The following is a 21,390-nucleotide window of genomic DNA, read 5'->3' on the forward strand; positions in this document are numbered from 1 at the left end:
CCATCCTGTAAAGGGGATGAGCCCTCTGGCCCCAGTCCAGCAAGCCCCCTAACCAAATGCCTAACCTTATGCACTGAAGTCAGTGGGTCACTCTAAGTCAGGTTTGTGGGATGTTCATGCTACCTTTTCCATTGATAAACTGAGACTTCCTTCTCCAGGGCTACCACGCCTCTCCCTGGGTTTAAATTCCAGGCTATTGACGTTCTCATTTATCCCACACTTCCCCGACAAGCTCTGCAATCCGTTAACCCTTCACCCACCACCTGGCTCCTGGTATTTGTGGACCACCAGGCCGCAAAGTAATGGAAGTGACTGCAATTGCAGAGGGCTCAGTCCTGTTACAACTAGCTAAGAGGCCACAGGCCCATGGAGAAGTCATGGGGAAGTTCTCACTGGACTCGGCAGAGGAACTTTGGCTTCTAACTTTCGCAAGGAGGGAAGGTGTGCACTTACAAACCCTCGCTTTACCAGCAGAGTCGCTTTCACCCAGAGGCTCTCTCACGGCTGATCAGTCCTTTTAAGGAGTCATTCAGCACCTTCTATTTCCTCTGCATTGCCAGGGGATCAGGCCATGATGACGTTACGGAGTTCTGTGCCTCTGCGTTTGCTGAGCGTTGAGGATTACGATCCTTTTTAGGATTGTCTGCACGTGAAAGTTCATCTGGAATAAGATAGGGTGTGAATTTAAAGCACACTAGTTTAATGCACTTCCTAAATGGATGAAGCTAATCAGGAATAAGACACTCTAATTCTGGAATAAGAGCAGCCGTACATGGAGTTAATCAGGAACAGCTATTCCAGAATAACTCACCATGTAGACAAGCTTCTCAGGTGAAGAGCAAATGCTAGGGCGGTCTTTGGCACCAGCCGACATTGGCTCTCTAGATACTGACTGGCTGTAGGGGCACTCTGTGTCGGTGGTGGGGGTGGGGGACAAGACAGAGAACAGAGCCCCCCCTGCGGGTACGACTCACCTGAGGAAGTGAACGTTGCTCCCTAGCTCTGCGTACAGCCTGTGAAGAAAGGCCTCAGGCAGCAGCTGTCACCGGGCTTGGTGGTTTACACTGATGCTAGCAAAACTCCATGGTTTCTCTACTGCATTTTTAGCAATCGGTAAATCTGTCGTGTTCTCACCAAGGATTTCTGTTTCTCTGCTATTTAGTGCTGTTGGTCCTGTCTTAGGATCCCAGGGCACTTTGCTGCAGTCAAGGTGTCAGCCTGGTGATGTCCTGGGTGAATTACATTGATGCCCTGAATTCCCCTCCAGTTTAACTTCAGTGGATATTTCCTCCACCCTAAACACTGTTTACTCGTGCAGAGTGGCCATTAAACAACTGGCCCATTCCACCCCAGAGGAGGCTCCATTTCCATGGGGAGAAAAATGCCAACAAACTTAGAAAAGCATGTTGGTATCATATGTCTGCAGTGGCCCCTCTGCACACCAGTCACGAGAGAGGAAATCAGACTACCAATGAAAACACTACAGTGGGGCAGATGGGGAAAATGGAGCATCCAGCAATCCATGGAAGTGTTTTACCCCAATGCTATAGGGTGTGTGCACCCAGCTGGGGTGATACTAGCCAGCCCGCCTCATGGATCAGGGAGGGGCTGTGAACAGCCATTTAGAAAAGCCATTTCCACTAGCGCAAACCAGAGCCCAGAGACACAAGCGAACCACTGACCCAGTGATGGGTGTAACCAGTGCGGGGGGGGGAGGGAGGAGGGTGCAGGGGCCAATTGGAAACTGGTTCCCTTTACTTTACTCTGCTGTCCCCTAAATGCTACTCCAAATGCTTTCCCTGCCGGTGGACGTTCAGATGAGCTTAGATTTCCATGCTGACCGACTCTCACTGACCAGGCTGGGTCGGGGGGGGGGGGGGAATTGGGGAGACACATTTTTACCATGGGGCAGGGACTTGGGGAAACTTAACTGGAAAGGGGAGGAGCAAGAGAGGGCCTGTGTGGAGAGGAGCCAGCCAGAGAGCGAGGGGACACAGGAAAGAGAACAGGGATGGGAGGATGTAGGGATACGGAGGAGGGGGAGGACCACAGAGGGAGGAGGGGCACAGGAGGGATCTTTGGCAGTGGGGGGAGTTATGCAAAGGAGGTGATGCATAGTCAGCAAATATGCAAATCAGCTTGTCACATCATTTGTGTGGAGGCTCCTGGTTTCTGACCCTTTCTGACCCGGGGCTGGGACCAGTCAGCGAGCGGGGAGACCTGCAAGGGGAAGCCAGGGGCTGCCCACATGGGCCCAGGCTCGGTCAGCCTCCTGCTGGTCGTCTTGGGCATTAGCTCTTTCCAGCCTTCGGGGCACCCTCTGCCGGCGGGTGTCTTGCCTGCCGCTGGCCCAGTGTCCCTCCTGGACCCCGGTGCCCTTTACCTCGGGGTTGTGCCCCGCAGTACTCCCACACTCTGGGTCTCCCCTCCCAGGGGACCCTCAACCCTCTCACCCACCTTGCCGCATTGGCTACTGCCCGTCATCTAGCCCCCGCTCACTGGGGCAAACTACTCATCACTGGCAAGGGGGTTAGGCCCTGCTGCCTTTGCCTATTCCCAGGCTGTATCTCTGCAGCCCTATTCCCCAGCCCTGCTCCAGTTCAGGGGCGTCTGCTTCCATTTGCATTATTTCCCCATAGGGAGGGAAGGGAGGTTACATAATGGTTACATAATGGAGGATGGCTGCCAACCCGACGACCCACGCTGGTATGGCAGTAGACGACTGTGAGCTCAGATATTGTTAGGGGGCTCCCTGCTGCCCTTCCATTTTGTATTTCTTGTACCTAACACAGCTCCTCACGTGACAGGCTCTACGATGAAATAGACAGAACCATCAAAGGCAGAAGGAGCCATGTCCGTTTCAGACCCACCCGCCGCCCCTCAGCCCTGAGCAAGGCCAGGAAGAGGAGCCCTCCCCAACCCAGCGCCCTGGGCTGCTTTGAGCTCACTGCACGGGTTACCACAAAAGGAAAGAGCGTCTCGAGGGGAAGTTGCAGAGCTGTGGGGTGGGTCATTTCTCTGCAGGCCCTCGGCACCATCACAGGTCGGCCACTCAGCCAGACCCTGACGGCCAACCGGCTCTGCCTCTGGGTCTGTTCCGTCAAGACAACCGTTATATGGACTGGTGGCCGCCCGCTCTGCCTGCCCCTCACTGTCAGGATGGAGGGGGCTCTACGGCCTTCCCTTCTCTTGCTCCTGCTGGTTTTAAAGCCCGGCAGTGAGTGATCTGTCTGAATTTGAGGGCAGGAAACCACTGGTGGGTCCCCAACATCCTCTCCAGCAGCTGCGGGATAGACCAGTGGGAATCTGCCCAGACCCTGAAGAGTCCAGGGTGGCTGGGAAAGAGGTAGGCAGACCCTGAAGAGTCCTGGGTTTGGGGTGCGCATCCCCCGGTAGCAGGGGGCCGAGATGACATTGGGAGGAGAAGAGATGGAGGGGGGATTGGGATAACAAAAGGAGAAGCACAGAGCGATGGGGGGCTCTGGGGCAGGGAGACAGGAGGACTTGGGGGAGGGAAAAGGAGGAGTCAGGGGCACAGCGTTGAGGGGAGGACAGAGGGGGACTCCTGCAAGGTGGCTGCGGTGCAGCAGGGGATGCCCTGAGCCCTTGTCCCTAGGGGCAGCGGGCAGGGGCAGGGTTATCACTGCTCTCCTGGTGGCTGCTCAGGAGGGTCCACACGGATTCGTGCTTCCCGATGCCTGCTCCCCACCCCCTGCCCAGGGACTGCGGGGGGCCAGCGACGCTGTGAGTGTGACCTGCACACAGAGCCGCAGCAGGGCCACCAAACTGCACAGGCCCCTGGAGGGGGACAGAGAGAGAGAGAGCCCAGCTCAGGAGGGGAGAGTGGAGGGGCTGGAAGCTGAATGGCTTATGCGACTCACCAGTGAGAGTAATGGGGCTGAAATGGCAATGCCTGATTCTCTGAGTCGATACGAGCGACAGCTGAGATGTTCCAAGCCCGCTGGGGAACGGAGCCCCAGAAAGGGCCGATCCTCCATTGCCCTGGGTGTGAAATGTCCCCGGTTCGCAATGGCGGCATTTCACACTTGCTTTGCACTGAGGGGAAACGGCCCTGCAAGGTGCAGAGCGATGGAGAATCAGGCCCAGGATCTCAGCCTCTGTTTATTTCCGCTTCTGCCCGTGCACGCCCTGGCCCCAGACGTTATCACAGGTGGGGATGCTGAAAAAACACAGAAATGCTGTTCCGGCTACTGCCAGCAATTACCAGGCCTAGGAAGGGCCCAAGCTCCCCTCTCCTGCCTACCTAAGGGCTACGGAGAGGTTGGGGCAGGATCCTGAGATGCTAGTTGAATTTCTCAGCCCTTTGAGGTTCCCATCACATCAGGGACCCGGCTGCTAAAGCGCCTAGCAGATCATTTGCTGCGGGGAGACATTAACAAGAACATTTCTGTGGCTGCAGCCATTCCCTGGCTAGAGTGTTGGCAGCAAGACCCACCGTTCCCCAGGACCCTGAGGCAGAGAGAGAGAGAGAAAGAGAAAGGTGTGCTTGGAGACTGTCAGACACAATCAGCCATTCAAGGGGTTGTGATAAGATCGTCAGTCGCCCTTGAGTCTATGCAGAAAAACACCTTTAAAAGCTTGTGAGCGTCTCTCGCTCAGTGTGGGTCTTTGTCCCCATCTAGTGGTGACACCACAAAGAAGCATAAGAGCCTCCTACTGCTCCCTGGTCTCTCTCCCCCACGTCTGATCTGCAGCCAGAGCCCTGAGTGGGGCCCCGAGGAACTGCTGCATTATAATAATGATAATAAATAATAATAATTAACAATAATTCCAGAAGTTTATTAAGTTACAACTAGAGCTGATAAAAAAAAGTTTGCAGAAATTTCAGCAAATTTGAAAACTTGACCATTCAATTTTTCTCCCATCACATTTTTGTGAATGGGCCACGGAATTCATTAAATGAATGAAATTATATTAATTTAAATCATTTCTGTACCTCGAGAGATGATTTATTTTTATTTTGTAATTTTGGAAAGTATTTTCTTTCCAGAGAGAAATCCCATTTTGACATTTTGGGGGAGGGGAGGGACCAAACAAGAAAGCTTTTGAGTTAGTACAAACTCTGAACTGTAACCTGCCTGCAGTGTTTGGTAGGGTGAGAAAAAGTGTTTGATTCCAATCTTGCTTAGCCTGATAAAGTTCAGGATTTAGGATGCCTGTTTACTTTGTATTTCTTATGTAACCAACTCTGACCTTTATGCCTACCACATATAATCACTTCAAATCTCTCTCTCTTTAGTTAATAAACTTATTTCGATGTTTAATCTAAACCAGTGTGTTTGTCTAAAGTGTTTGGGGGATCTGCTCAGATTACAGAAGCTGGGGCATGTCCATTACCCTTTGACGGAGTGGCGAACTCATTAATGAGCTTGTATTGATCAAGAAGGTCTTAAGCAGTGTAAGACACACATTTCTGGGGTGCAAGGCTGGGGGAATTTGCTGGGGTCTCCCTGTATGCTGTTCAGGAGTGGCTTAGGAGAGCCTCCAGGTAACTTTGCTGGGTGTGCCTCTGCACGCTGATGGCTGAGTGAACAGAGCCTGGAGGGGTTTGCTGTTCACTGGCAGAACAGTGTAAGAGACAGCCTGGGCAGGAGAGTTAAAGGGGGCACAGGCGTTCCACAGTCTGGATTACACCCCGGAGCACATTACAATGGGCAGAGCACGCGGTTTTGCTATTTAGTGCTGTCGGTCCTGTCTAAGGATCCCAGGGCACTTTGCTACAGTCGAGCTGTTAGGCCTGGTGCTAAATCCAAGTGTTGGTGAATTACACTGGTGCCCTGCATTCCCCTCCAGTTTAATTAGATGCAATGGAGGCTGCCTCGCCCATAAACACTGTTTACTGGTGCAGAGTAGCCGCTAAACAGCTGGCCCACTCCACCCCAGAGGAGGCCGCATTTCCATGTTGGCATTTCACTCACCAAATTTAGAAAAGCACCTTGGGATTGTATGGCTTTTCAGTATGCCTGTGGTGGCCCCTTTGCACCCCAGTCGTGAGAGAGGAAATCAGGCCACAAATGAAAATGCTACAGGTGGCTGACTGGGAAATTGGAGCATCCAGCTCCGCACGGAAGTGTTTTACCCCTAAGCCAGGCTGCCTCATGGATCAGGGAGGGGCTGTGAACAGCCATTTAGAAAAGTCATTTCTACCAGCACAAACCAGAGTTCAGAGACACCAGTGAACCATTGACCCGGGGGTGAGTGCAACCAGTGTGTATGGAGGGGGGAGGGTCACAAATGGGAACAGGTTCCCTTTACTCTACTCTCCTAACGCTGTCCCCTTAATGCAACTCTCAACACTCACTCGTGCCCCCAGAAAAAAATGTTTTTCATTTTTTGCCAGGAACAATGATACCTGCCCTTCTAAATAGATCTCCAAATGCTTTACAAAGAGGGTCAGTATCATTTCCCCCATTTTATAGATGGGGAAACTGAGGCAGGGGGAGGGGAAGTGACTTATTCATGATCACCTAGATGCCAAGCCAGGAATCAAACCCAAGTCGCCTGGTCCAGTGCTCTAACCACTAGGCAATGCTGCCTCCCTTCTACAATAGGAGACTCCTGTCCTGTCCCCTGCACTCAGTCAGGATTTTCCCTGCAAAGTTCATGACACTTGTTTGCCCCAGCACTAAACCGGGCTCCCTGTCCGCAAAGCTGCCATTGCACCAGTGCTGTGCCTTTCCTGGGTCGTGAATGACCTGACCTGTTACAGCTGGAGCTGGTTGAATTTTCCCCATCAGAATGGGCTCGGATTAGGTTTGGGTTCTTTTAACATAGAAAATGGGGGGTTAGGCCAAATGCAAACGTTCACAGGAAGCGGTTGCTTCACGCTCCAGTTGTTTGATTTTTCCATCCGAAAGCTGAAATCCTCAAAAACAAGGTTGCAGCTGAAACAGTTTTGGCAGCTGAAGACAAACAAACAAAACAACTTCCCATTTTCCACCGTGGGAAGTTTCAGAACCAAACTTCGGAACTTTCTGCTGAAAATCCCCACAAAGCATTTTCTTCTAATCGGTGTTTTCCTTGCAAGCCCGCACCATCTACTTTCCAACCAGCTCTATTTAAAATTCCCCCATGTCCTGCACTTTAGGGACAGCCAGAATGATCTCCTGCCGCCACCACACACCCATCTTGACCAGCTACAGCAGTGATCAGAATTTTTAAAAATGCCACAGAAATGTTGAATTGCAACAAGCCAGGGCAAAAAATTCCGTAGAGATCAGTCTGATTTGTTTCCTGGTTTTTCAACCAGGCCTTATGAAGACCATTAAAAAACAAGCTTTCAAAACTACGAATATCCTGTTATCTACACCACTTCCTCTGTTGAGCAACAAAACCTTCCCTCTCCGTAAACCATGCTCGGTTTCAATCACACACACGCAGAATCTCACCTGCTCTGCAGAGTTCTTAGGAGCAGAAAAGAGCGAGGGGAATTTGCACACCACCTGGGGGTTATATTATTTCTTTCAGCAGGGGAGTCACAAGATCCTCCTGTCCATCAACTCTGAGCTCTTTGCCTAGTTGGTCTGGGTATCCGCTCTATAGACTGATTACTCCTGGCTCAGCAACCTGTCCTGTCCTGTCCCGCACTGCCATGATGCTTGGACCTCTGCCACCTTCCCTTCTCTTCCTCCTGCTGGCTTTCCAAGCTGTAGGTAAGTAACAACTAAGGGCAGGGTGAAAGAGCAATAAGCCAGCAGGCCAGCCACAGGGTCGTAGCTAGAAGTCTTAGAGATCCGATTAAGCTGGTTGTTTGTAGCCCAGTTGGGGTGAATAGCCCAGTTTTATTTGAAAAAATATTAACAAAAAAACCTGGCATCTGGGCTCACCGAGGGTCTGTCTACACAGCAATCGGGAGGTGTGATTGCAGCCCCTGTAGGCATAGCCCAGCGAGCTAGAGGAAAACTAGCCAGCTGTAAATAGAGTGAAGCTGCAGCAGCATGGCGGGGACTTGGACTAACCACTTGAGTAGGTAGCCGGGGATCTAGGCTGGCTATACTCAGACAGCTAGTCTGTGCCACCCCAGCCTCACTGTTGTTCTTAGCCAGCTGGCTCAATGGAAGGTAGCTCAGTGATGCCTACACCGGCCCCCTGATTGCAAGGTAGACACGTCCTCGGACGGCTGCTCCCATCACAAAGCGCCGTTGGCACCGGGTCTCAATCTGAGTGAGACTCGCAGCTACGGGAGATGTGGATGAGGCTCCAGGCACATCACCAGCTCTGGGGAGGGGATTCAGGAGGCCAGCAGCATGGGGCACGGAGAGCAGGGATGACGTGCTTAGACAGAGCTGCGTGGCGGGGCTCCGGACTGGAATAGCATTGGGTACTGCGGGTCCAGACTGAGATGGACTGGCTGAGTTGTGTGGAGCGGGGAAAACCAGGGGTATTTCGCAAGTCACAAAGTGGGTGCATTAACAGAGCCACAGAGCACTCATGCAGATCCATGTGAGCATTTGCACTTCCCACTTTTGGTCAGGGCTGGAAGCAAAGGCTGAGTAGCAGGGCGGCTCCGTGGGCTGGGTGTCAAGTCCCTGCTCCGTTGCGGACTCCATGTGTGACCTTGGGTAAGTCACTTAGTCTCTCTGCGCCTCAGGTCCCCACTCTGAAGGTGGGGGTGACAACCCCGTGTTAGGAGGAGAACTCCATGAGAGACAGGGAGGGGTTCGGATATTATTGTGATGGGGACCAGCGCTGTCCCTCAGGTGCACATGGATCTGCAGTAATATCTGGTTGAGCAAGGCGGAGACAGGGCTGCTGGCGGGCGAGGAGACGACTGGAAGTGGGAATGGAAAGAAGGGCAGAAAAGAGGAAAAAGCAGAAGAGGAAGAGAGAGAAAACAGGGGGCAGGAAGGCGCTTCGGGCAGCGAGGGCTCCGCTGACAGGCTGACGAAGACAGGCAGGGTTGGAGTCTCTGACACGGCCAGCCAGAGAGAGATCAGCAGGACAGGCAGGGGAGCCAGAGAACAGCCCCAAAACTGCAGCATGAGGCCAAAAACAGGTCTGATTCCCAGTCCACTGCCTCCTTGGGTCCCCAAAAGTTCTCCATAGACATAAGCCACTAGGATGGGGCAGCGGGACTGGCTCGATCTGTCTGCGATGGGCTGGGATCGGGCAGCAGGACTGGCCTATTCCCAGGGTTGGGGCTTTTTAATCTGCATCCAAAAACCTCCTCCCCCCACCTCAGCTCCCTCCCCATTTTCACCCAGCTCTATTTTTGCTAGACTCTGGGCACAGGGCTTGTGCAGCCGGCTTTCCCCCCCTGCACTCAGTAAAGTTGCACGGATGTCCCAGGGAAGAATTGACACCTCAAAAATAAACTGACGGGCAGTATAATATCCCAGAGGCCCACAAAGGGGCAGCTCTATGGGGCAGGGACTGTCGCCGTCCTGTGTTTCTACAGCGCCTCGCACCATGGGCCTGGTCTATGACAGGAGCTCCCCAGCCCTACGGTAATACAGGCGATAAATACCCTGCGGCAGGTTTTCAGTGGAGATATTTGACCAGGTGCCGGGGGGAGAGCTTGGTCCGTCTCTGATAGGTAGCGGGGGCAGGGTTTGTTCCGGCTGGATCTTACAGTTTTCTTTTCTTCTGTCTTCCCGGCTGCAGGAGCCTCCGGAGAAGAGTCGGGGCCCGTGAGGCTGAACGGGATTTGGGGAGAGTCGGTCACTTTCTCTCCGGTGATTCCAAGTGGAAGCCGGGTTGACAATATCGTCTGGAACGCAAAGTCAACTGTAGCAATTGTGAAACCAGGAAAAGAAGCCGCACCACAAGTGATAGATCAACATTACAGAGAGCGACTGAGAGTCCTGGACGGGGGCTACTCATTGCAAATCATGGACCTAAGCCAGGAGGACACAAGTACATACACGGCACAAATAGCCACAGAAGGAACCACTGAGCCCATCTTCCAGAGATTCGCCCTGCACGTGTACAGTAAGTCCCGGGCGGAGGGGTCAGTCCCTTTCTCCCTACAGCAGATGGATGGGTCTGGATGTTGGTTGTTCAGTTTGTTGCCATGAGGGGCGTTGCTGGGGGATGCGGCCGGGGGCAGAGGGAGGACGGACGGCCTGTGGTGGCAGACTCCATGGCAGCGACTGGATGAAGTGAGCTTTGCCCTCTGGCACGGCAGGCTCTATACTCGTCTCGCTGCCGTGGTCGCCCCACCCTGCCCCCTGCACGCTTTCACGCAGCTGCTGGGGAGACTCTGCACAGTAGCCTTCTCTTGATGAGCGAGACCCATGAGCCTCTTCAGTCCCTTGCTATAAGGCAGGTTGTCCAGGCCTCCGATCTTTCTTGTCGCTCTTTTCTGAACCCTTTCCAGGTGGAGCTCAGGCCAGAAAGGGAGGAAGCGTGGCCCAGGGGCTTGGGTTCTCGCTGGAGACCCAGGGGGATGGGTTCACGTCCTTGATTTGCCACAGGCTTCTTGCGTGACCTTGGGCAAGTCACTTAGCCACTGTGTGCCTCGGTTTCCCATCTGTACAATGGGGATAAAAGCCCTGCCTCACGGGGGTGCTGCAAGGATAAAGACTGAGAGACGGCACCGAGATGGGGGCCATTTAAGCACCTTAGATAGAACCACGCAGGGCCTGATCCAAAGCTGCTTGAAGTGAGAAGGAAGCAGCGCTCTTGGCCTTTCTGCGACTATCCCGCACAGCAAACTCAGACCTGATCTGCAGCCCCCCTCTCTAGATCTCGTCCAGCCACTCCGCTCTGGGTAGGTTCTTCCACTGCCCCCATCACTGTGGCATCTGGACACCTTCCAGATGTGCACTGAGCGACGTGACAACACCTCTCAGGGGTTGTTTGTTCTCTCTCATCTCCCCCCCTTTTGGAATTCCGTGATTTCCAAATTCACCTGCACAGCAGGGGCCAGAGCCAGCTGTCCTCGCTGATGAGGTTTGTTTTCCTCCCAAACAGAACGACTGACAGAGTCCGACATCAACATCGTCCCCGGGCAGGACTCCGTGCGCACTGTGAATGGGACGTGTATCGTCACCCTGAACTGCTCCCTCCCGGGGAGAGGAGAGGACGTGACCTACACCTGGACCCAGACAGCAGAGAGCTCTGTTGTCTCCAGTGGGGCATCCATTCTCATCTCGCACAGACTCGGAAGTGGGGTCTCACCTGTGACCTGCACGGCCAGGAACCCCATCAGCAACAGCTCAAAATCAATTTCTCTCCAGGAATTTTGTGAAGGTGACTTTCCACAGCAACAAGTCCTGTTAACAGCCATTCTTGCTGTATGTGTCATGTCTGATGGTAGCTGTAGCTAATCCACTTGGGGATAAAATCTGCCCCAGCAACAGCAGATCAAAAACTGTCCACCTGGAAAGGGTTCAGGGAAGAGCTACAACCAGAATTTGAGGTCTGGGAAATGCACTTTATAAGGAGAGACTTTAGAAGCTCAGTCTATTCCGTTTAAGAGAAAATTGGCAGGTGACTGGATTTTAGCCTACAAGTTTCAGTGATTTCTGATAGCAGAGAGGACCTTAATCTAGCCGAAGAGAGCACAATGAGATCCAGTGGCAGGAAGCTGGGGTCAGGAAGGAATTTGCCCCTGAGTCAGGTTGGCAGAGACCTCTGCAGCATGGGGCGTGAGTTCTCAGGCTCCCCGACCCCTTCCCCTGTTGCACTCTATGGGTGCAGCAACCGCAGGGCGTCACCAATCACTCCCCACATGAACTAACCCTGTCCCGTTTCTTCCTTCAGGCTTCACCAGCACTGGCTTCCCAGCAGGGTCAAGCAGCCCAGCGACCTATTGCCAGGTGAAGGGGATTCTGCTGCTGGTGGTGCTGGGAGCCCTGCTCACAGCCATCGGCATGGTGCACGTCCTCACCCAGGACAAAGAGAGGCTGGATTGAGCGAGCCGAAGGGCCAGTGCAAGGAGCTTTCCTTGCGGCTTGTGGCGACGTCTGCATCTGCAACGGGGTCTTTTCACTCCCCTACTGCACACCGGAGCCGCAGCAGCCCAGCTGTCGATGGGCCTGGGTTTGGACCCATCCCTGCTCCCTTGCCCTGCCATGCTGGGGCTCAGATGGGGAGGTCGGGACTAGAGAAACTCAGCCTCCAGAGCCCCCCTAAACCTGGCTGAGAATGGGTTGCCACCACCTCCTGGCTGGGCATGGTGCTGCAGGTGTTCTGCCTTAGTTTCTCCATTCTAGCTTTCCCCACTTGCTATGACGGTTCGCCTGGCTCACCACTCTGGCTCGGTCAGTGCGGAAGCTCAGTCCCCTTCCAGGGTATCGGAGTCGAACCAGACACAAGATATAGGAGCCTTTGTCCCAGCTCAGCTTAGTTCTCTGCTCCTTTCACGTTACCCATCTGCCCACCCCCTGGACTCAGCTCGCAGTCACTCTCCTGCCCCTGCAGGGCCTTACGTTAGGAATCATCCCAGGTACTTCCAAGCAGTCTCCTGTCAGGGCCTTCCCTCCCCCCAAGGAGGCCCAGTCAGGTCTTCCAGTTTCAATCCCTAGCCCAGCTCCCCTCTCCCCGTGAGGGCTGTTGGGTCCCTGCTCCTTCCCAGCCAGCCCCCTGCAGGGCAGGGTCTCCCCTTTCTTAGCGTCTCCCTTCCAGCCTGGCCCTGCTACAGGTGTGGCGGGCAGAGCTGGCTGGGCTCAGAGCAGCCGAGTGACCCCTCGAGCTTCCTGCGGTGTTTGGATTATGGGTTTTAAGCATTTTTCAATGTTTATCAATTTCTATATTCACAGTTGCAGGACATCGGGGGGGGGGAAGGTCAGAAATAATTCTTTATGGCAGACCTTGAGATGCAAAACATTAAAGCTTTATCGTGAGAGAGAAGGAGGGGGCGTTGTTATTGGGCCGGAGGCAAGCTTTCAAAAAGCTCTGGGGTAGCTCCAGGGCTGGTCTCTCTGCTCCTATAAAAGATGTGCCCTCCCCCACCTTGTCTCTCTCATGTCCCGGGACCGACGGGGCTGCAAGGCGACTGCATACCCAGCTTTGTCATTGTCCATTTTGACATGCAATGTTGACAGCTGTAAATAGCCGTCAATCAACTTCTAATATGCTCTGAAGCAGCAGGTTTCTTACCCGGCCTAGCTGTACATTTCAATCGTTACTTTTTGTGATGGTTGGCAGCATGACCCCCGTGCCCCAGGACCCGGAGAAAGAGATGGGTGTGTGTGGACATCTGATAGACAGCATCAGCCATTCAATGGGCTGTAAAGAGATCAGCAGCCTCCCGTGAGGCTCTGCAGAAAAACCCCTGTAACAGCTGCAACCCACTCCAGACAGGGAGGGCCTTTGTCCCCATCTAGTGGCTGCTCCACATCAAAGGGTCAGAGCCTCCTGCTGCTCCCAGATCTCTACCCCCCAATAGCTGATGCATTCAAAAGCCAGACCCAGATCCAAATCTGACAAGTGGCCCCTCCCTCGGCAATAGCCCAGTCACAGCCCCAGGGCTGAAGGCCCGGCCACGAGGCGCTGGACACCATGATGTGGGAGGGTTTGGGCCCAGCTCCATAGGAAAAGGAACTGTCCCCTCCCCCAGCCCGGGAACAGCAGCACCCCCTGGTGTTTGAGAGAACATGTCACAAGAGCTGGACCTGGCCTGGTGTCGCCGTGATGGGGCGTGCGGTCGATCTGGTCCTAAAGGCTCCTGTTCTTCTCTCTCATGGGGCAGGGTACGGCAGAGCAGAGGCAGGCGTGATGGAGCTGAGCGGGATTCTGGGAGGGTCGGTCACTTTCCCTCTGGGGATCCCAGCGGCAGAGCACTTCGAGAACGCTGGCTGGATGGTAAACACAAACAGTTTACTAACCGTGGCAGCAGGGCAACCACCCAATGTTGTTCTGATAGACAAAAAAAATTACCGCGGATGCATGAGAATCCTTGACGAGAGCTACTTCCCACAGATCACCCACCTGCGCATGGAGGACACGGGACAATACACAGCTGACATAAACACGGATAAAGTGTACAGTAAGTGTGGGGCCAACGAAACCCCGGTGCTCAGGAAGCTCCTCTGGGAGATCAAGGGCTGCAGGGTCCCAGCGTCTGTGCAGACTTCTTAGTGCGGTTGCTTCTCCTCCTCCTCGTTCCTGTCCCTGCCGCTCCCCCACATCCCAGCCCTGCCTTTCTGCTCCTCCTCTACAGCCCTTTCCCACTTGTCCTCTGCAGATACCTTCCCCCATCCCGGTTGCTATCCCATTGCTCCAGCCCCTTCCCTGAACACACACAGACCTGGTCCATCAGAAACCCAGTCTTCTCTTGGCATGTAGTTTTCCTTCACCCACCCCAGCATTTCATTGTTCATTCATCTTCTCCAGGCCCCAGCCTGATCTCCTCACCACACAACTCCAGAGTGATCTTCACCCCAACAGAGCTGGTCAGACAGAATTCCCATCCCGCAGGACATGCCGGTATTTCTACAGCGGTTTTCCTTCTGCATCAAGAGGAAAAGTGGAAGGAGCAAAAATGTTCATGGAACAAAACAGTTTGAAAATGTTCGATTCAGAAAGGAAAATTTTCAACGTTTTCAATCAAAGCAAAAGTTTTGTTTCAAAGCTTTGATTGGTTACTTAGATGTTTCAACCTACCGTGCCAATAAAATGGTGCTTTGAGCGGAAATGTCCGTTCAAAATGAAATGGTTTGTTTCCAAATGTAGCTTTGGAAAATTAAAAAATTCCACTGAAATGGACGATTCCCCCTGGAAAATATCAATTGCAACAAACCCACATTTTCCAACAGAAAAAAAATTCACTGGAAACTTTTGATCAGCTCAGACCCCCAACAAGCCTACAGGCTGGGCCTCCCTGCAACCCCCAATCCCCTAAATGATCCCTTCCTTCCGTCTGCCCCCCACTTCCTAGTTGTGACAGCATCACACTTCCCCACCGCCCCTGCTCCAACCATGCTGCAAAGATGCAGAGAGCTCCCCGCCCTCTTCTTTCCCCAGCAGTTCCAGGCAGCAGCTAATAAGATGCTGCTGTGATTTCATCCTGTTCCACGTTTCTCTGCACCCCCCGCAGAGCAAGGACCGGAGCCAGCTATCATCTGTGACTCAGTGACCTGCGTGAATGAAACCTGTAACTACAACCTGAGCTGCACCGCCAGGGATGGGGGTGGAGAATGTGACCTACAGCTGGACTCGCCCAGCAGGGGGTGCTGTGGTGTCCATTGGACCCATTCTGACCATCTCCCAGAGACCCCGTGATGCTCACCTGGCCGTCACCTGCACAGCACAGAACCCCGTCAGTCACAGCTCCACAACGGTCTCACCAAACGACTTTTGTGCAGGTAACTCCCTTGACAGCAAGGTGCTGCCCAGTGCTGACGCAGAGACAGCTAGCCTTGTGTCATGGTCTTTGTGCCTATCCCAGGCCTTTGACCCCAAACCGAATCTGCCACCTCCCACTCCACCCCAGAAGCCACCTTGCTGCAGATTTTAGCCTGTAACCCTGCCAATCAGGGAGCAGGTTGCACTTGATTTGTCTGTATCACCAGAGCAGCCTCTGGCAGGGCCCAAGGAGAGCCATGCGCAGGCTGAGATATTAGGGGGGATGTTGGGGGGAACCCCGAGAGGTTTAGTTCTTAATCACTCCTGATCTCAAACACTGACTCACTTAAGGGACTGTATCAGCTCACCTATCCCTTCCCCCAGCTCTGACAATTCCTAGCATGGCAGGCTCTCGGATGCAATAGACAGAACTATCCAATGACGCAGGAGCCATGTCCCTTTCAGACCCACCCGCTGCCCCTTTCAGCCCTGAGCAAGGCCCATGAGAGGAGCCTTCCCCAACCCGGCGCCCTGGGCTTGCATTGACCAAAGGCGACATGACCCCTCGCCAGGAGCCCGGCTGGGTGTAGTCCGGCACTCAGAGTGACGCACCCTGCAGGCTTTAGGGAACTCAGCTGCTTTGAGTTCATTGCGCAACTTATCACAAAAGGAAAGAGCATCTCGCGGGGGAAGTTACAGAGCTGTGGGGTGGGTCATTTCTCTGCAGCTCCTCGGCACCATCAGGGATCGACCACTCAGGAAACCCTGCCGGCCAACCCGCTCTGGCTCTGTTCAGTCAGGACACCCATTACATGGACTGACGGCCGCCCGCTCAGTCTGCCCCTTGCTGTCAGGATGGAGGGGGCTCTACGGCCTTCCCTTCTCTTGCTCCTGTTGGTTTTACAGCGCGGCGGTGAGTGATCTGTCTAAATTCCAGGGCAGGAAATGGTGGCAGAGACAGGGCCATCATTTCAGATTTCGGTGGGGAAGAAGGGGCACTTTAACCGTGATTCCAGAGGCTACTTGGGCACCTGAAAACTCTTGGTTTTTTGCAGATAATAACTGAGGTACAGTGCTCCTGTCAGATAATAGTTTCTAATTCCTCTATAAAGAAAGAAAATTTAATAAATATTAGGCCCACTCAGCTCTAATACTAACATGTTCTGGCCTCTTGTGTCAAGTCACTTAAGGGACACTGGTTAGGTTTAAAATGTTAATGTATATTCTTCCTTTGTTACTAACTCTTGCATACAACTCTTGAAACAATGGTAGAAAAATCTAGAGGACTTTCTATCTCTTTTTTGCAGTTCATCAAGCTTGGAATAGACCCTTTAGCTTTTGGAAACATCCTATTAGGGGAAGGCCCTGTGAATTTAGATTGCACCCGCCTCCCGCTCTAGGGGTGTTGCCCCACTAGAAGTAATAGACTAGAAAATGGCTTTAAACAGGAGTGAAACTGACACTTTCAAGTCACTTTCAGAGTATTGCCAACCCCAAATGTTCAAAAATCATGAGATTGGCTTTAAAATAATCCGAGTATATAAAAAATAATAGACTTGGTGGGTTTTTTCTTTACATTCTGCTTTTTGAGCCTTTAAGGTGCACAGGGGTCACATTTTGAAGCTCCCTCCACAGCCACAAGAGCTAGAAACTTCATTGTTCTTTAAGAATGAAGGCTGAAATCATCACATATCGCTTGACTCCAGGTGCCGGGGTTTTAAGGGAAAAGATATTTAGCATGAGACTCATGACAAACTCATGAGAGTTGGCGACACAGCGTTCACTTCTCTTGAAAGGCTAGTCACTTTCCAGCAGGGTCTTCAACACAACGCCCCACCCCCTATAGACTTCCCGTCTGACCTCAGGTCAGTGCCTTAGGGACAGTGTCTCAAAGGTTTTTAGGCACCCAAGGATGCAGCCAGGCATCTTGTGGGGTTTACAAAGCTCCGGACTTTCTAGGCGCTTTTGAAAATCCCACTCCGTGCCTAAATACCTGTGAAAGTCTGGCTGTTAATCTGTGTGTGCCTCAGTGCCCCATCTGTACAATGGGGATAACAGCCCTGCTCTACCTCATCCAGGGGCTGTGATGGGAGGCACTCAGATACTGCGGTGATGGGGCCACATAAGTACCACAGGTAGAGTGGGAACTTCTCTGTACCACTGCGAGCCCTGCCCTGGGGTTTGGCCCCTTCTTTTCACTTATGCCCCGCACACCTTCCTCTGTTCTGAATGTAGCCTTGGCTCAGAGGGCTTGGCTGTATTTCTTCTGAGTCCCCTGCCTTCTCTCCTCAACCCCCCACCCACAGAGGGATTCCTGTTTTACTGGGGGCTCCTCATCTCCCACTGACCACAGGAGGTGCACAAAGACGGGATGGGCAATCTGGGGAATTTATGGAGCATTGGGAGGACCACCTCAAATCCTCTGCAAAGTTAGGAGGGAAATGGGGGCCCCACAAATAGCCCCTGCCATGGGCCTGGGAGACTCATGCCCCCTCCCCAGCCAAAGGCGGCTTTGCTGGGTCTGCCTCAAGCTCCTGCCCCCCAAGGCTCATTGGGGAGCACTGTAGACCCCTCCTCTCTGAGCCTAAAATGCCTGCACCATACCTTAGGCAGGTCCCTCCCCCTAAGGATCTAAAACCTCCCCACATTCAGAGCAATGTGCAAAGTCACCTCTTCAGCCAAACTTCCTTCACTAGCCCCCAACTCAGCACAGTCACTCCCCGCTCAGCTCGGTCCAGTGGGGATCATGAAACCACCCGAGCCTGCTGGGAAGGGAGAAGGGAAGCAAAGCTGTCTCCCTTACTCTTGGGAGGTGCTCAGATACCAGGGTGCTGGGCACCAGTGTAAGAACCCCCCGGAGAGAGACGAGTGGGTAAGGGGAGAGGCAGACTCAGCCACCAATGGGCTGCAACAGGATCATCAGCCTCCACTCAACCTGGGCAGGAAAAATGCCTGTGAAAGCCTGTAACCCGCTCTGGCACAGGGCAGCTCTCCATCCCCCTCTAGTGGTTGGATCACAGCAGAGGGAAAGAGCCTCCTACTGCTACCGGATCTCAACCCTCTGAGTTCGGACGTGTTCAAAAGCCAGATCCGGACCCACATCTCACAGCTGGCCCCTGGCTCTGTAATATCCCAGCCCCAGGGCTGAAGGCGCGCGGCCATGGGGCTCTGGACACCAGGATCTGAAATCTGGGAGGGTTTGGGTCCAGCTCCAAAGGAAAGGGTACCGTCCCCTCCCCCGGCTGTTCTCTGGCCCGGGAACAGCAGCGCTCCTGGTTCCCGGGGGAATGTGTCACAAGGGCTGGGGAAGGCACCTGTCCTTTGATGGGGCGTGTGGTCGACCTGGTCCTAAAGGCTCCTGTTCTCTCTCGTGGGGCAGCGTACGGCAGAGCAGAGGCAGGTGCGATGGAGCTGAGCAGGATTCTGGGGGGCTCCGTCACTTTCCCTCTGGGGATCCCAGCAGAGCAAGTTAAAATTGCTGCATGGACAGTAAACACAACGAGGATTGTAGTAACTGTAGCAGCAGGAAACCCCCCAATGTCCTTGTGTCGGACCCATCCTACGAGGGACGCCTGAGTGTCCCTGCCGAGAACTACTCGCTTCAAATCACCAGCCTGAGGATGGAGGACACGGGCACCTACAAAGCTCAAATCATCACAGCTCCACGCATCATCGACAGACACTTCCTGCTGCGCGTGTTCAGTGAGTGTGGGGCCGATGAACCCCGGTGGAAGCTGGAACCCGCCCTGCTCAGGAAGCTCCTCCGGGAGATCAAGGGCTGCAGGGTCCCAGCGTCTGTGCAGACCTCTTAGTGCGGCTGCTTCTCTTCCTCCTCATTCCTGTCCCCTCCACTCCCGACCCCCAGCTCCGCCTCTCTGCCCGCTTCTCCTCTGCAACTTTCTTCCCCTGCCCTGGCTGCCGCCCCACTGCTCCCACCCCACACGGCCCTGGCTCCTCAGAAACCCAAACTCCTCTTGGCACGCGGATTTCCTGCACCCAAGCCAGGGCTCACCTGCCCGGCCGCTTTCTGCAGGCCCCACCCCCATCTCCCCAATTCCACCAAAACCCCATTTTCTGATGGAAACCCCTTTCCTTGAGGAATTTCAACTAGCTCCAGGCTGGGCCTCCTGGCCAACGCTTCTCCAGCACCCCCAATCAATCCCTCCCTTCTTCCCCCCACCTCCAGCTGGGGCAGGGTCTGCCCAATCCCCTGCCCCTGCTCCAACCGTGCTGCGAGGAACCAGACAGCTCCTTGCGCTCGGTTTCCCCCAGCACATCCAGGCAGCGGCTAGCAAGATGCTGTGGGAATTTCAGCCCATTCCATGTTTCTCTCCCCCGTGCAGAGCAAGTACCGGAGCCAACTATCCTCTGTGACTCAGTGACCTGTGTGCCCGAAACCTGTAACTACAACCTGAGCTGCACCGTCAGGGATGGAAAGGAGCAGGTGACCTACGGCTGGACTCGCCCAGCAGGGGGCGCTGTGGTGTCCATTGGACCCATTCTGACCATCTCCCAGGGACCCCGTGATGCTCACCTGGCCGTCACCTGCACAGCACAGAACCCCGTCAGTCACAGCTCCACAACGGCCTCTGCAAAGGACCTTTGTGCAGGTAACTCCCCTTGCAGGATGCCGCTGCCCAGCGCTCACGTGGGGGGAGCTGGCATCGGGTCGCTGCCTTTGCACCGGTCCCAGGCCTTTGATACCAAATGCAACCTGGCCCCCTGCAGCCCCAGAAGCCACCTCGCCGCAGATTTAACCTGTCAACCTGCCAGTCAGGGAGCGGTTTGCACTCGATTCGTCTGTCGCAGGGTCAGTGGGGAGCAGCCTGGGCCCAAGGAGAGTCGTGCACAGGCTGAGATACTGGGGGGGGAACCCCTAGAAGTTTTGTCATTAAACACTCCTGATCTCAAACACTGACTCACATAAGGGGCCGCATCAAACCCCCCCCCCCCCCCCCGGCTCTGAAAAGGCTCCTACCTGGGAGGTAGCAGGGGGAGGGGCAGAAACATCAGCGCAGGCTGCCCAGGGGAGGGGTCCCAGCCCAGCCCTGCACAGGTGTGATAAGCGGCTCACGGGGGAGGGGGAGCGTAGGGTGGAGCCAGCGGAGCGAGGGTCTCAGAGTGGGGGAGCGAGGGTCTCAGAGTGGGAGCCCAAGGGGCTGTTTTGGGTCCCGTTACCTCACTCTGCTCCGGAGGAGTCTGAGCCGCATCAGAGCCCCCTGGGCCCCGCTCTGGGCACTGGGGGCAGGACGCGGCCTCTGACTCTGATTCCCCAGACGGGACACCGGAGCCGAGGTCAGCGGGGCCAGGCCCAGACTCAGCCCTGTTCACACAGCGTCTCCTCCTGCCCCATAAGGAGTGGGGGGCAGGTTCCCAGGCACCCCGACCCCTTCCCCTGCTTTGCTCTTGGGGCATTGCCGGTTGCCCCCTGCATGAACTGACGCCATCACCTTTGTTTGTTTAGCTCCCACATCAGCCCCGGCCTCCTCGCTGTCCTACTGCCACGTCAAGGGGCTCATCCTGCTGCTGGTGCTGGGAGCCCTGAGCGCCAGGATCATCGTGGTGCACGTCCTCCCCGGCAGGGACCAGAGACGGGACTGAGAGCACAGGGGCTCCCACTGTGGCAGCTCATCCCGCCTGGGTGTTCCCCAGCCCGCCAGCCCAAGGGATGCTCCGGGGGGACGCTCGCTTGCAGCTTCATAAGGGTGGATGTCACTGAGTGGGAGGAGGGGAAGTATTGGGTTCCTCTGTGTGGCGGGAGATGTGGTGGAGAATCAGCCCGGCTCAGAGGCGCCCTCTGGCAGCCGCCGACAGCACAACAGGTGCACCTGCCTCAGTTTCCTTCTTTTTGAAAAGATCCCAGTGTCTAAACGTACCCCTTCCAGGGGCTGGTTTATTGTCCCAGAGTGTAAACAGTCCCTACGTGCCCAGCCCACACCAATCCCCCAACCCAGAGCACACTGCTCAGTCCTCACGGCTGCTCCAGCGCCTGGTTCTTCCCAGGCTCTTCCAGGCTTCCCAGACTTTTCCAGGCCCTTCCCAGGCCTCTGCACTCCACAGGGTCATGATCTTGGTATCTCTGGGGTAATCCCGCTAGTGGCATCATACTCACTGCGGGGTTTCCTCGGGGCCCAGGCT

At 54.5% G+C, this 21,390-nt stretch overlaps 1 protein-coding gene across 1 annotated transcript; it reads left to right on the plus strand.

Annotated features, from left to right (window-relative positions):
* Positions 1–7,391: 7,391 nt before the first annotated feature.
* Positions 7,392–20,853, plus strand: LOC140902892 (T-lymphocyte surface antigen Ly-9-like). Its single transcript, XM_073323483.2, is given in 11 exon segments — positions 7,392–7,673; positions 9,625–9,951; positions 10,936–11,214; positions 11,728–11,783; positions 13,888–13,954; positions 14,302–14,394; positions 15,090–15,272; positions 18,632–18,787; positions 18,790–18,954; positions 19,596–19,862; positions 20,717–20,853. Coding segments are annotated over 11 exon segments (1,791 nt in total). The 5' UTR covers positions 7,392–7,612.
* Positions 20,854–21,390: the final 537 nt, after the last annotated feature.

The sequence above is a fragment of the Lepidochelys kempii genome, chromosome 24 (genome assembly GCF_965140285.1).
Source record: "Lepidochelys kempii isolate rLepKem1 chromosome 24, rLepKem1.hap1, whole genome shotgun sequence".
NCBI classification, from domain to species: domain Eukaryota; kingdom Metazoa; phylum Chordata; order Testudines; family Cheloniidae; genus Lepidochelys; species Lepidochelys kempii.